Source organism: Vitis riparia, chromosome 5 (assembly GCF_004353265.1).
Source record: "Vitis riparia cultivar Riparia Gloire de Montpellier isolate 1030 chromosome 5, EGFV_Vit.rip_1.0, whole genome shotgun sequence".
In the NCBI taxonomy this organism is placed as follows: domain Eukaryota; kingdom Viridiplantae; phylum Streptophyta; class Magnoliopsida; order Vitales; family Vitaceae; genus Vitis; species Vitis riparia.
In genome coordinates this window covers 3,160,141-3,176,337 of record NC_048435.1, presented here as the reverse complement: position 1 = coordinate 3,176,337, position 16,197 = coordinate 3,160,141, and the positions used below count along the sequence as shown (strand labels likewise).

Genomic DNA, 16,197 nt, shown 5'->3' with positions numbered 1-16,197 from the left:
TTAAAAAAAAAATCATAACATTACTTTTGCGTTGTCATTGCAGACAAAATATTCCAAAATAAAATTTAATTTAAAAAATAAATAAATGATAGTAAAACATCGAGATCCATTCAAACTTTAGAAAAATAAATAAATAAACTGGGCTATATTTCAAGATCTCGTTAATGCATGCCGAGGAAAAATCATTTATTTGAGGACCAAAAGTAAAGGCACTACCCTAAAGAAAGGGGGGAACATGTACGTGGCAGCATAAAGTCGTGCCACTAATTGCTCTTAGTAATTATGATATCAATTCATACGCATTTGAGTTGTCAGGTTGGTTTATTTCAGTGGGGTTGGGTGCCTGCCTTCTACCATAAAGGTCCATGGCCCCTCTTACAAGACATATTGAATTGGGGAAGAAACATTCATTAGGGCATGCAAACAAAAGTTGTTAAGGTAGGTGAGCTTGCGTTTGACTCTCCCATGGAATATGTCTCTCAATGATGATAATAATTTTGGAGGTAGGTTACATAACAACATGTCATTTCAATCTTTATGCGGAAAAATTCTTTATAATATGTTTGTGATTTTTTTAATCCATCGGAGTTTCGATTTTGAATTTTGTCCGATTGATACCATTGATACATATTTTGTCCAATCTTCTAAGTTTATTAAGAGTTTTTATCAATTTAATTAATATTATTTGATAGCTTATTACTTGAGAAACAACTTAATATATAAGTTGGACAAATATTATTTATCGTAAATTTTTTTTTTTTATATTTAATAAATTTAGATGTTAAATTTTAAAATTTGTGATTTTAATTTCAATTTTAGCTTTTAATCAAAATAAAAACGAGACTTTAATCTTATTTTAATTATTTTTTACAATGTATCAAGTCATAATCTTTGATTTTGACAAAAAATGACAGCATTTATGATCTAGCGGTTTGAATTTGTGACGTTTATCTAACTTAGATGATGATATATATTTTCCTATGTGTTGGTAGCTAAATAATAAAGTAACCATAATAATTAGTAGATGGCACGTTGTCGGACAAAATGGGCATGGCAAGGGATACAAATTTGGGCCCACCAAATAGTGAGCATGAAATGAATTGAAAGACATGGACTATTTATAAGAGGTTTTATTAATAATTTCAACTTCCTCATGCACCATGATGTTCGATGCTTGGTCGGGTCCGTGACGCACCTAAAAGAATCATTAAATATTTTAGAATTTAGTATAGATTATTTTCAATTAAGAGATAGAATTTTTGTTGTTTTTATTTGAATGTAAGATTTGAATCAACATCTGATAGATTATCTAACCTCGAGCAATCTTAATTATTAGTGAGGGTTCGATTCGTTAGCTGGTATTTGTTTAATCATTCAAATGGTGACTGACATGTCACGTCATTTGCTCGGAAATATTTGTGATAATGGAGTTCTTGGTACAAGGAGAAAGAATGGTATAATCGTATACATAATTTCCTATTAATTAAATCAAACGAGTTTGAGGTCGGGATTCAAAAATTCACCTTTGGAAAGTAAGGTACAACTGTACAAGTAGGTCCGATAAAGAGTTAAGGATTAGGTGCCTTCGCAATAGGTATGATGATACAAATGTTTGAGGATCAATTTGGTAGCTATGTGACAACTATCTAACACTGTAGCTATCTTTTGAATAAAGTTTGAATTCATATAACCCTTTTATTGGAGGGTGAATGAATAAATCAAGTTGTGATTAATATTTAATTTTATTTATAAATTATTTTCTTATCAATATTAGGTGATGAAACAGTCACATTTTAGAGTTTGTTCAAGTGTATTCGGTTATTTATTTATTTTTAAACAATAAAAGATAGTACTATGTTTATTTTTTTAACTTAATTTTGAATATAACTTAATACTAAATAGTATTAAGTCACTTATTTTTTTTAATATTTTATTTTTATTAAATATCATGAAATGAGGAAAAACCAACGGCTTATTTTTAGTATTTAGAAAAAATTAAATATTTTGAATTTTTCTATTTAATAAAAATTTTTAAATAAAATATAAAATTGAATCAAAATTTATTATTTTTTCTCCACTTTCTTTTCATCTATTTGTTTTTTCTACCTTAACCCTTATATTTTTCATTTATTTTTTCTATAACCAAACATAGTTTTTTTTTTTTAAGATAAATTTCAAAAAATAATTACACTTTTTATACAAATTTTATTACAATTATTTATTTATTTTTAAATAGCAATTTGTACAAAAAGAAGCACTTAATTGATTTTTAAAAGATTTTGACGAATGATTGAAAAAAAAAAGGGAAAAATAAAAAAAACTTTTGTGGGAGACAAGAAAGATGACTAAGTATCATTCAATGTAACAACCTCTATGATTCAAAGCCATCGTTAAATCCAAGTAATTGTTATTAAAAACTTAAAATACAATCCAAAGATATATTCAATAATCCCATAAATGGCCTCTCATCAAATAAAATATTAGGATATTTAATTAAAAGAACCATTAAAAACCTAAATTTGAAAATCTAACCCATTATTTTTTTAAAATTATATTTAGACAAAAATGTCCTTACTTTTTTTTTTTTTGTAAAAATAACTATTTATTTTAAAACCCATATATAAATACTTAAAACAGGTAAGGATATTTATGTACAAAATGAATTATTATTTTTTTTTTAAAATGTTAAATTCATAAATATAAAAGGATTATTTGTTTTATTTTAATCAATTATTTCTTGAATATTTTTGTAAAAAATAAGACAAATTATAAATAAAATATTTTTTACGATTGTAAATATAAAGACATAATGCATCATAACATAACATAATATGATTGAATAAAAATTGATGTACAAACACGCAATGCACACATCGGCCTACTTTTTTTTTTTAATAATTCCGGTCACGCTTAAATCATGATTCATGAAAACTCCTGCTGTGATGTAAATTCCATCAAAGTGCCACGTGTAGATTTGTTATTGCACCGTGAAATCCATCGTCTCAGACAAAACTGAAAACCCAATCTGGGTCCGTGGAACCGGAGTGTGGAGAGTGGGCCCAGAAAAATCTCCATCTCGAGGAACCCAATCGCAGTCCGCATTTCCATTTTTATCTTCTCCACTTTCCAATGGGCACTCTTGGTTCGACCACCACTCTCTCTCCGTACTTCTCCTCCAAGCTCTCCTTTTCCTCTTCGTTTCACCGGCTCCGCTTCAGCACCTCCAGATCGTTCCTCTCTATCTTCAGAAACCCTAGCTTTCGTGCGAAACGCAGTGTTTCAACAGACACTCGTCTTCAAGTCAGCGCGTCGTCCACGCTTGGTGCGTGTTCTCTTCTCTCTCTTTTTGTTTCTGAATTGTATGTCTGTGCGCGGTTATGTGTTGTGTCGTACCTTTTTTGATGGCTGTTTGGTTGCTGAGAAACCGAGTGGAAGAGGAGAAAATTGAGATTGATATCGTTTATGTTTAGCGACCGTGTTGAGTGTACTATTTGGATTGGTTTGTTGAATTTTTACGCTTTGGTAGAGGGCAGTGACTGAGGTTTTGAATTTTTTGTCATTTTTTTTCAGCAATCAAACAGTGCATTGAAATGTAATTAATCAAATTACTGGTGCTTATGCTATTTTGGAGTCATTGATTTGATTAATCAAATTAATTAATCTGTTTGAAATTACTGAAACAGTGCATCGAGGTTTTGAGTTTATTTTCCTTTCTTTTTTTCAGCAATCAAACAGTACATTGAAATGAAATTAATCAAATTAGAGGTGCCTGTGCTATTTTGAAGTTATTGGTTTCTAATACTGATTTTTTTTTTTTTTTGATTTATTGGGTGCTGAAGGTGCACCAAACGAAGAAATGGAGACTTCTTCTTTTGGTTTGGTTGGAGAGAATGACCTTCTGATTGTTGGACCTGGTGTTCTTGGGCGCTTGGTAGCGGAAAAATGGCGGGAGGTATGACTTGAGCAATTAACCAAATGAATTATCCTTGTCTGGGATTTTTATCTGATTATGTCAGATCTTATGTTTTATTAATTCTATTGACTTGCCCAAAATATACGCCATATCCACATTGTCTGTATTTGTGATTCTCATGTTTGTTTTGGAATGATTTTTATGGGACAATCTGGTCAGTAACTGTCTGTTCTGAATATTGAAGAAAATTTGGGGATTGTGTGATATCTTTGGATTTATACTGCAGAAACGTTTATTTTTTACTAGTGTGAGAGTGAACACTCAGAATTGATTGTTTTCTTTTTGAGCAGGAACATCCAGGATGTCAAATTCATGGTCAAACTATGACTACAGATCATCATGATGAATTGGTTAAAATGGGGATAAATCCATCTTTGAAGGGAGTGAAAACAACTCATCAGTTTCCATATGTCATTTTCTGTGCTCCACCCTCCCGCACCTCAGACTACCCTGGGGATGTTAGGTAGGCACAAGCATCATTGATATGTACATGTCTGTGTCCTTAAATTTAGCTTTGAGTGGTTCTCAGGCCTCAATGTGAAAATTATTCTTCACCTGTTGATAAAATCTCGTGGAAGGGTTACTAATGGTGTCTCTTCTATGAGAGACATTTTTAAACAGGCAAATTCTATGGTTGAGTTGTATATTTTCTGCAAGGTTTCATAAATCGTCCAGAATGAATCCCGCTTTCATGTATGACTCACATTCTACCAACAAAAATGTAAAACATGGTTTATAGAAAGTTGTGAACTTGAAATTTACCTACACTGGATGGCAATAAATATCAAGACATTTTGAGTCAACCTGTACCTGTATGCTACAATGATAAATTTCTTTTATGAGGAGCTTCATGAGGAATAAATGCTGATGGAAACATGTTCACATGGGATGCTTCAATGGCACTGTAATTTAGAATGTGTTTTCATCTGTGTCAGGACTTTTGGTTGCTACTCTATTTTTGATCTATAAAAACCTATTCTGGAGCTATGTTTGATTTTAGCTGAGAATGGAAGATTTAAGTTTCCTTGAATACCCTTTAAAGAATCACTGAATTAATCTGGAGCTATCTTTGATTTTAGCTGAGAATGGAAGATTTAAGTTTCCTTGAATACCATTTAAAGAATCACTGAATTAATCTGACATAGATGGTTCCATTATTGGTATGTATTACTATGGCAGCAGCATTGTTTGAGAAACCAGGGTCGTTTGGTTTTGGAAAAAAAAAACAAACATATGGGAGAAACAATAAAAGAAAAAGAAGAAGAAACATACCATTAATCCTACCATCTCTCCCATCCCTAATCCCTAGCTTAGGGTTTTAGGTAGACAATCTGATTTGGAGGTGGTTGTGGAAGAAAATACAATTTTTTTTTTGTGTATCACATGTATCCGTCTCACTGTATACGTGTGGAGAGGTTGTTTATTGAAGAGCTCAAATACGTGGGATTGGGTGTCAATATCTAATTCAAAGGTACTCACTTATCAAAAAAAAATTTATCTAATTCAAAGGTACTCATGGATAATGGGAAATTGAATCTGATAAAAAAAGATAATGGGAAATTGAAGTTTTTCTGTTTGTGCATATTTTGGTTATGATGTCTTCTGCTGTCTGTATCAAGAATCAGTGGAAAATAAAAAGTTCAAATGTCCTCTGCAATTAATGTGCATTTGTGGTAAACGGTTTTTATTGTCAATTCCATTGGTTCTTATGAGATTGGTGTTGTGGATCCGGTTGGTCAATCTAATAACAAAATGTAGAGGCAAAAGTAATTTGCCTTTTGAACTTACACTAATGGTTTTCATCGTGAAACTATGAGCAGGTTGGCTGCATCAAACTGGAGTGGTGAAGGTTCTTTCCTATTCACATCTAGTTCTGCACCATTTGATTGCAATGACAATGGATCATGTGATGAGGTGTTACCATCTGTCCTATAACACTAAATGAGTTTCTCTGTCTAATTTGAGATATAGGCATATCTTCTTAGCTTATGCTTCCAATTTTCTGATATGTTGAATGTGTGACTGTTATTCGTTCCATTTCCTCTTTCTTTATTCTATTCTTTTCTTCCTAATCCATATGAGGCTTAGGAATTCTGTTATGTTAGAACAATGGTAAATCATACCCGGAAATCAGAAAATTACATATACCTTAACATGGCTGAAAACAACTCTGATCTTCCCTACGTTTTTGAAATAAACTCTTTTCAGTTTTCATGCAAATTAGAGCAGATTATAATTATTTTGTCTCAACATAGTTTCTGGAATATGTAATAGAAACAGTTAGTAGATGGATTCCTTGTGCTTGAAAGCACATAGCACATAGTGATTGAGATCAAAATTTTATTTACTTAATTTTTTTTTTTTTATGTTTAACAAATTTCTCCATCTAATCTATATTGGCAAAATCAGAGGACCAGGAGTCATGGTAATAATCTCATTTTGTATCATTTAGACCTGTTAGATTGAATACCTTATATATATTATTTTGATATTTACCATAACAGGGGCATAAATATCAATAAAAGGTTTATTAGTCATTTACTTGAATTATTTTATCACACAAAATTCAAATAGTTTACAACTGGGTGTAAGAATACAAGCCCTGGATTACTGTTACTCCTGAATCTTAGGGAGGTCAATCTTCATTCAGAAACCATGTGGAAGTTGTTGTAATTTGCCAAAAGATGTATTCTAATAGAAGAATATGTCAATTCAATGGCTTTTGTTTTGACTTATTAAAATAGGAGTCACTGTTTATTTCAGAATTTACTTCTTCATTTTTCTTGTGTTTCATGCAATTTTCTCATTTTTCAAGTGTGTTAATGTTCCGCTGCATAGCTATGCAGGATGGTCCTGTAGTGCCAATTGGGAGGAGTCCTAGAACAGATGTCCTTCTAAATGCAGAAAAAGTAGTACTGGAGTTTGGTGGATGTGTTCTTAGATTGGCAGGACTTTACATATCCTTTCAGATACTTGAGTTGTGAGATTTACATCTATATTTGTAAGAGAGATTTCAGGGATTCATGGAGGAAATTATTATCATATTCTTAGTAACCTTAACTATTGGCACAAAGCAGATAGAGGTGCACATGTTTATTGGTTGGAGAAAGGGACTGTTGAAGCCCGCCCTGATCACATCCTCAATCTTATACACTATGAGGTGAAGTGCCCATCCTTGTGTCTTTATTTATTACTGTTCATGAGTTTTGGATAAATATAATTCAATTCGTGTGGATCCCTCTCCTCTTTTTTCATTATTTTTATAGTACAATACCTTGAAGGTTTGAAATACGGTCTCTTCAATCTTGTTCCTTGTATGGCCATTTTGTTTTGCGATTATAAGTCTTTTCTTCTTCTGTTTGCTTGCACTCTTAAAATATACATAGGACTTATCAATTGCTACCGTTTCAGTGGAATCTTGAATTTGGTAATTGATGAACACTTCTATAACAGGATGCAGCTTCTCTAGCAGTTGCAATTTTGAAGAAGAAACGGCATGGTCAGATTTTCTTGGGTTGTGATAATCATCCCGTATCCAGGTTTTCTTCCTCACTGTTATTTGAGTATTGAGAAATCTACCAAATTTACAGATAAATATTATTATATTAGCTGCTTCATATATGTCTGCACCTTGTAAATTTCCTTGCAGGCAGGAATTAATGGACTTGGTTAATAAAAGCGGGAAATTCAGTAAAAAGTTTGAGGCTTTTACAGGTATGCTTCTTAATAATAGGGAAAGCAGATGCACCCAAGACTTCATAAATGACCAAGTCAAAAAATAACTATCCTCAATGTTTATCACTTGTTCAGTATTTTATGATCGACAATGTCTGATTCTTTGATATTCTGAAAAAACCTAGTTATTGACGCGGTTGATTCTTTGCAGGAACTAGTGATCCTTTGGGTAAGAGATTAAACAACTCAAAAACTCGTGAGGAAATAGGATGGCAGCCTAAATATCCAAGCTTCTCGCAGTTCCTTGAGAGTATCTGAGTAACTGCTGCTTCTATTTTGTCTTTGGATTTAATCCAAGTACGGTGCAAAAAGCACATGGGTTGCTTGAAGATGGAGTTGCTGACCTTTCTTTTCTTGGCTTACACGGCAAAATCCTGCTGCAGCTAAAAATGTGTCAATAGTCAACATGTAAATGTGATCACTAGTTACCTTGTGAAAAAATATCGTTTGGCACACATATAATTGTCCCATGGACATTTGCTTGAGTTCATAATTCTTACCTTGTCTAGGATACGCTTTACACCCCTTGTTTCTCTATATGTTTGGCTGTTGATTTCTGGCTCAGAAATCACGTGAAAGAAGTAAAAAAAAAAAAAAGGCTCTATATTAGAATTTAAAAAAAGAAAAAAAAAAAAAGAATCTCAACCTTGGTGTATGGATACAGGGTTTGGATTGTCTTTCTTTATGTATTCAATCTTGGGTTGGTGAGATAATAAATACCTAATGTGTTTTCATCCTGGATTCTAAGCGACAGGAACAGCAATAAACTAGTAGCATTTGATGCCTTGGAAGAACTGCCAAATCAAAGTAAAATGTGTTTTAACATCCTTCCAAAACCACCCTCCATGGCTGGAGATATCTGAGTATCTGATGAATTTTCTTACAGGAATCCAATGAAGAGAGAGCAGTCTGCAAATAGTCGTTCTCTTGGTTATTTGTCAACTAGGGTGCAGATACCGGTAACCTTATTAGTCAACTGTGATTAGTTTGAGTATTGAAAGTTTCACCAACAACCCAATCGCTTCCTTATTTCCACCCTCCTTTTGAGAAAAACGAAAGGAAACTAGAAACAAAGGAATTGACTAGAACAGAAATAAGCGTGTAGATTATTTCTAAGTATGAATGGATCTTTAGAAGGAAATTTCTTTGAAGATTCAAAGTGTGAAATTTCTTTTGAAGTCATGTAGCAAAATCCAGTGAAAGTTTACCTTCACCTCGGATGGAAAATTTAAATATTTAAAGACTCTGGAATAAAAAAAAGACGTTTAAGTCAACGACCTCCTATAAAACTATGGTGCCATCTCCACCTCCCTTAATATATTTCATTCCCTCTCCCATCATTTGCAAAGCAGCTTAGGAAACAAGAAGTGTCGGCAACTTGAGACAGAGAGCGTTGTTTGGGGATGGGGAAGTTGTGTTGCATGGACGGTGATGATGGTGGCATAGATCTAACAGGGATTGTCTTGGTGGTTGTCTTGGCTCTTGCACTCATGGTTGTTTGCACTCCTCGTCCACCCCGCCGATGCGGAGGTGTTGCTGTTGTTTACAAACGTTGCTGTTGACTTATTTCTATGCTCCCCTCTTCTTTTGGTCTACTCTCCCTTTCAATGTATCCACTTATGGATTTTCTTTATGTTTATTTCTGATTCACCATTGATGGATTCACCAGTTCATCAAGGCTTTGTGTTTGATTGTACCTATGCTCAGCTTACCATTCAATAAGAGACTTTTAGTCTATTTTCCCTTTTCTTTCTCTTACTTCTAACACTTTCTGTTCTTTTCTGATCCAGCTTGTTGGTTTGAGATGAACCGTATTATTTATATATTTTTTGTGGGAGGAAAAGTGTGAGAATTCATTTATGAAAGGGAGCCCCAAAGGGGTCAAAGGTGGGGAATGCCAAAAAGATGCCACTCTCTTGGATAAAAGGTAGTGGCAGCCAATTGCCATTTTCAGAGTTGATAGTAATCGATCAAAACCTTAAATCAGCACATGGGTAGATGCTGTTCTTCAAAATACACCCCAGTTTTGCAGGATCCAAAAATGCCCTTTTAATATTAGGTCATTTGGTTCTAACCTGCACAAATATATTTTGGATTATTTTCTTCATTTAATTGCAGTCTTCTTTGGCTTCTTGAGATTATTGTCTTTAATAGTGAACTACTACTGCAACTTTTGGATCAGCTATCTGATTCCCCATTTCCATAATACCCTTGGCTTCAGCCACCTCTATTTTCTTCTTTTCTTTGGTCAGAGTCTCCACTTCCTCTGGTTGTAAACTTGGCTCCTCAATTTGCAGCAATTGAGTTTTGCCTGTCGTGTCAGCTCTGTTCGTTTTCTTCTTCTTCTCTCGTTAGTGGAAATGGGAGTTTGCCTTTCTTGCTTCATTGGCCTGAGACGGTTCTGCTTCACCTTTCCTCTTCTTAGGGATGATATCTTTCTCCTGTTTCTCTACTGATTTCTCTGCCATATACTCAGTTGTTTGCCCATTGACTGAATCAGTAGCTGGGTTATGAGTCTGTTCATGGGCAAACGGGTGTCAAAGTCAACAAAAATATTAGCAAGGCCAAATTATTCAAAAGCAGGGACTGGGATAAAATTCAGACCTTGGCAGCAGTTATTAGTGGCCTCATTCCTTCCGATCTTTGTTCCTACATTTCAATCTTTGATTTGCCTTTAATTGACCCAACAGAGTGACCCAATTCTCTGCCCTCAAGATTCCCCAACCAGGCTTCAAGCTACAAAAGAGTTCCACATAATAAGAGGTTCAGGAGAAACAAAAATGCATCAGATAGGGACTTCGCATCTTGTATTAACTTTGCTTGATTTTCTAATCCCATAGTGTTATCCTGGTTATCTCCAAGAGCATCGAATGGTCAATGCAGCCTTGGCAGCAAGAGATCAAGAAGTCTTCCCCTCAAGTTTTGGGGCTGCTTGACCAATCAATGATGCATGAGAGATAAGACCATATTTTGCAGTGGCATGTCTTGTCTTTAGAGCTCTGAAAAGGGCCTTTTCTGCACCAAGAATTTGAACTGTGCTGCCAGGTTGCTTAGCAAGATTCAACAAACTGCCTCCATGGGCAATTAGGTAAGCACCAGCTAACTCCCTGACAAGAGCCGTTAGATTTGGGGCAATGGTGTTCATTCTGCTTTTCAGATGGTCATAAAGTTGAGCTCTATAATCAGCAAGAGACAACACCTGATCACAGAGGTCTTTGATATTTTATCAAATCTAGGTCACAAACTTCAGTTCCCATAGATATCACAGCTGCCTCTTTTAGCTCTGTCTTGGTGTCTTCTGGCAATATCTGCAAAAATTAACCCCAGAAAAGGTCACAGGTTTTAACACAATTTGGTTTGGCTACTAGACCTTGCAATCTCATACGAAAGAAGACTCCTGTAGGCCAAAACAAATCCAACAGGTTATAATTACAATTACAGAATCTCTCTAAAACATCATCATTTTCTTGATGAACAAAAAATATGGTCACGACTACATGACAGACAGAATGTTGTATCATGACCATCAAAAACTATCAAACAAAGAGACCTAACCACCACGGATGTGGAAAAAGGTGACAACTGATTTGTTTTCCTATCTTAGTGGTTAAGGCAAAGGAATCTAGCCTCCTTACCTTACAGAAATCAAGTTTCACAGCATTCACATGGTTACCCATCAACTTCACTGCCTTGGCATAAAGGATGTTATCCTGTACAATCTTAGCAAGCTCTGGAAAATGCCATCCATACCATTCTCAAATTCTCATTGCATAAGCATTCAATTCTTTGTCGAGATCATCCAACAATCCAATAGCGTGAATAATCATTGTATCCACCTACAGGAAGTCCCAGAAGAAAAAACACCCGAGTCATAGCACTGCATAGCTACTCATTGCAAATTAAATGAATATGTTGTCAAAGTAAGTAGCAAAATGAAATCCAGAATTGCCTTACACATGACGATCAATAGGCATTACTGAAATGAAATAGAAGAATCCTTGGTCACTCCAGATAAAAGGGCAAAAAGAGGACAGAATCCTAAATTTTACCATAAAACTCCAATAACATGTGTCACTTGAACCAATTCAATTCAACAAGATCTTCCCAAGGTGGGATTTGGTAAAACTTAATATTTAATGCTTAGTAACTCAAGATGACTTTAAGTTAAATTACGCTAGGTTGTTAATTTAAAATTTATCACATAATTTTTGCTTTAAGTATTAAGGTTGTTTGGTAAAATTCACTTAAAAGTTTTTTTAAACTATTAGATTAACATATTTAACCTCATTAATATTGAGTAATGAGGTTATGAGAGAGAAACATAGAGGAAAGAAACATAAACAACCAAGACAAATTATAGTTGAGATTTAGAAAAAAATATTTATTTTAATTCAATACTTTGAGTCAATTTTAAATTATGGTATTAAGTTATTTTACCAAACATAATTCATGCACTTATTATAATTTGAGATTTAGAAAAAAATATTTATTTTAATTCAATACTTTGAGTCAATTTTAAGTTATGGTATTAAGTTATTTTACCAAACATAATTCATGCACTTAATGACTTAGACTAAGCCATTAAGTTATATTAAGTCATTAAGTCAGTTTACCAAATACCCCTCTAAGAGTTGGCTTTTAGTCCACATATTATTCTGCCAAATTAGATATATATTGTTAGGGCCATCCATTGAGATTTACACTTCCCATATACCAAGCAATCCTCTTAATTCAGCCACAAGTGCCATGATAACAGAAAGGGCATATCATGTCTCATCTTTTCCAAACACAAAACATGTTTTTGCAAACAAATTTTGGGTACAAATGCAAAATTTTAAGGGCCAAATGTTTAGTGATTTCACCTTATCAGGACTGAACTTTAGCTTGTATCTAGACAAGCTTTGGAATAAACCCAAGCTCATTGGAGCCAAATCTTGAACTGCTAACCCGGAAATGAGTTCTGTCAATTGACTTCTCACTCCTCTCATCAGCTCCACTACAGCATTGTTGTGAACGCATTCTATTTGCTGCTAAAAGAAAAAAAAAGAGAAATATCTTCTCCTCACTTGTATGAATGACAGAGAAGAGTGGCTGATTACAGTTAGAAACTTACAAAATCTAGGCATAAAATAATAAAAATACTATGATACCGGTGTCTCTTTTATTGCATTTCCAAGTTTCAAGTCAGCTATAGCCAATGTTTCACCATCATAGTGTGCATGCAAGAAGTTGCAAGGACCGTTTCTGGGCTTACTATTGATCAACAAGGTTGCTGCTGACAAAGCTTCAGACGTATTCTTGAACTTGCTAAAAGCTTTCAACTTCACCATCCAATGTCAATGTGCAACCATACAATCTTCAGATCATGGTTCAAAAGGGAAGAGAAAAGGAGCTCAACAATATGAATTCATTACAGTACAGGAAGATCAGTAGCATCAAAGTGAAGAAATGACCAGAACAGAAGGCAGACTTATATTTATTAAATAGCATCCATTACATGCACTTCTTCCTATCTAAGAAGCTCTAAACATTCTAAAGAGTCAAGAAATCGTGCTTCTACTTCAAGGCTCAAAATATTTGCTAATTTTAAAATATACTCTCCATGATAATATATAGGTATTCACTATTTACCAAAATCCGCCCCAAAACTACTTTATATTAATAACCCCAAAGAGAATATCAAATGTCTATTTTTGAAACTCAACATCAGAAAGCATAGATGAGTGACCTGTCTAAGTCGACTCTGATGTGGAAAACTCCTTCCACAAGTCCTGCAATAGGAAATCAAACTGTTGAGAGGTCATATAACATCGAAAAATGAGACATCAAGTTTACTAAGGTAACATTTGTTTGGAAGGAAAATACTTACAAACAAACTTTTTGCCAGAAAAAAGATACAATTTGGTTCTAAACATAATCTTCACCAAAACCAGCTTCTTTTCCCTACAACAACATAAGAGCCTTGGGTTCCTATTTGAACTTTGGAGATTTGATTCCATTCCTCACAATTTCCAAGATCCAAATGAAGCAAGTTTTTCCAACACCTTTTCCATAGAAGCAAGGCCTTAAAGACAACATATGAAACATAATTCAATGTTAATTACCTTAACTTTGAGAGCTTTCCTTCGTCCAATACTTTAAATAGAGCAAACCCTGCGGGGGTTTCAAACAAAACGAGCATCTTGGAACCTCAGGGTGTGACCCGACACAAGTTACACAAGCCATTCTGTTGAGGCCTCGTATTCCCAATGATCCACGTAGTTGCCAAATGGATGGACGTACGATCTCAACTGAGATTCCTGATTCAGCTGCTCCTGCAAAAGACGTCCGGACACGTGTCCGGACACACCCTCCGATGGTTTTGTCAGCCATGGAAAGAGAGATAAAAGCAGTTGGCACAGTTGACCTTTTACTAGGTATCAAAAAGCTTACCTTCTCCTTTGCGCGAAGGTTTGTATATATATATATAGTATTTGGAAATTCTCTCTCCTCCATAAATGATGGAAGGCTTTTTGGTTTACCATGATGCCACTAGGTGGTGGCAGGGACATCCTCATCCTACGAACGACTATCAGAGATTATGGGAAGTGACTTGCTGTCACTTCTGTCTTTTCACTCTGCAGGTATTGGAATATGAATTGTGACAGGGTGTCAGAATGACGTAGTGAGTCATGCTTGGTTTGATCGGTGATCCGGATGGACATATCCGGATAGAATATGAAAGGTCGCCGGATGAGTAATGGCGGTGGTCCGGATAGGATGTTTTGCGAGTCCCGTGTACTTTTATTTCAGAGGGTCCGGATAGGAGAGCGCGCCACGTGTACTCTCGAGGAAATCCGGATGTGGATACTCCGGATAGGATCACGTGCCACGTATCGTCAGGGGACGTGTGCGACGTGTCATCAGGGATGGGTCCCTACACATTCCATAATCTAAAAGCACCATATTCTACAATCTGGTCTATTCTGAAAATGTGGGCTACTTTCCTCATGTTATCCTCGTAATCCATTAGTGTTAACATAGGCAAAGCTCAAGTCTTCAATGGGAAAGCCAGATGAAAATTTTAGATCGAAAACAAAAATTAATAGGTAAATACACAAATCAAAGTCATGGTGTTACACTTGTACCTCCACTTGGTTGCTGGGAGAACTTTCCTTTCCTCCGTTTTCTCGGCAACCAAACGCAGGACATGGTTTAGGAGCCGCTGGTGGTGGATATTAGGGTACTGGATTGAAAGGTAATAAAAAAAGGAACTATAACATTAGAATAGAGACAATTCCCTATTGAGTTACCTACCCTCTGGCTTTCACTCATTTTCCCTTGTTTCTCACCAGCCAAACTGAATATGATGAGTTACCTTACTCTGTTTTTCGTCTCCACAAACTTGCCACAGAGATGAAAACAAGGAATGGTCTCCACAAACTCTGCTAAATTAGGGTTTAGTGTTCCAGGGTTACACTGTATTTCAGGGTTTTATTTATTTATTTATTAAATAATAAAAGAAATAACATGACAAAATTTTTGAGTTTGTTGGTTACTATTTTGAAAACTGTTATAGAAAACGGTCTTTGAGAATAGTTTTTAAGGACATATTTTTGTGTTTTCCAAAAAAAAAAAAATTGTGCTTGGAACTGAATTATGAAAAACAATTTTTATTTTTTTATTTTTTTAAAAAACATGAGTTAATAAAAAAAATTTTAGAATAAATAAAACAAAAAACATGTTTAAAAGTTTTTTTAATTAATAAAATATTTTCTTTCATTAATTTGATATTATAAATATATAAATAATTTTCATATGGATAATTCATTTAAATTTTAAAAAAAAATTTATTCCATTTTGAAAATTTTATAGTAATTATAATTTTAAAAAATAAATGATAGTTTTGTAACCTTGTGTAAGTATATTAATTTCAATAATTTAAGAAAGAAGAAAGGGTTTGCGGGTAGGGGTGTGGTGGTTGGGTGAAACTCACATTTGTAGAAACACAAAAAGCAACTAAGAAAAAAAAAAAAAAAAAAACACGAAAAATAATCTATTATTTGAATAGTGAAAAAACAATGAAAACATATTTTTATTCTTCTCAAAAAAATGGTTTTTGAGAATATGGAAAACATAAAAAACAAAAACACACATTCTTTCCCAAACAAGATTTTTTTATATTTTTTGTTTTCAAGAACAGAAAACAGTTCTTAAAATAGAAACCAAACAAACCCTTATTAACTATTTTCAAGAACATTTTTTTGTTTTCTAGAATAAAAAAATTGGAAAACATGTTTCACAATTAAAAACTGTTTTCTATTTTTTGTTATAAAAAACAAAAAATAGAGTGTTTTCAGAAAACATCTTTTAATTATTTTTACTTATTCTTTTGAGTCGTTTTAAAAAATAATTATATATATATATATATATATATATATATATATATATATATATATATATATATATATATATATATATATATATATATAGTTGGAGACATAAATATT

General features: G+C 33.8%; 1 protein-coding gene and 1 pseudogene across 1 annotated transcript; one reads left to right on the top strand and one right to left on the bottom strand.

Annotated features, from left to right (window-relative positions):
• Positions 1–3,091: 3,091 nt before the first annotated feature.
• On the top strand, positions 3,092–8,233 carry LOC117914075. The gene is made up of 9 exons (XM_034829257.1): positions 3,092–3,322; positions 3,840–3,952; positions 4,264–4,436; positions 5,794–5,887; positions 6,820–6,930; positions 7,044–7,133; positions 7,427–7,512; positions 7,623–7,687; positions 7,860–8,233. Exons 1-9 carry the CDS (start codon positions 3,130–3,132, stop codon positions 7,964–7,966), a joined length of 1,032 nt encoding a protein of 343 aa, XP_034685148.1. The 5' UTR covers positions 3,092–3,129; the 3' UTR covers positions 7,967–8,233.
• Positions 8,234–9,205: 972 nt separating this feature from the next.
• Positions 9,206–14,222, bottom strand: LOC117914074 (annotated as a pseudogene).
• Positions 14,223–16,197: the final 1,975 nt, after the last annotated feature.

Bases quoted from the DNA above. Each gene is read 5' to 3' on its own strand.
- LOC117914075 (XM_034829257.1), top strand. From the start codon at position 3,130: ATGGGCACTCTTGGTTCGACCACCACTCTCTCTCCGTACTTCTCCTCC. The intron at 5,888-6,819 runs GTGTTACCATCT...ATAGCTATGCAG, and splicing joins ACAATGGATCATGTGATGAG to GATGGTCCTGTAGTGCCAAT. The intron at 7,688-7,859 runs GTATGCTTCTTA...GATTCTTTGCAG, and splicing joins AAAGTTTGAGGCTTTTACAG to GAACTAGTGATCCTTTGGGT.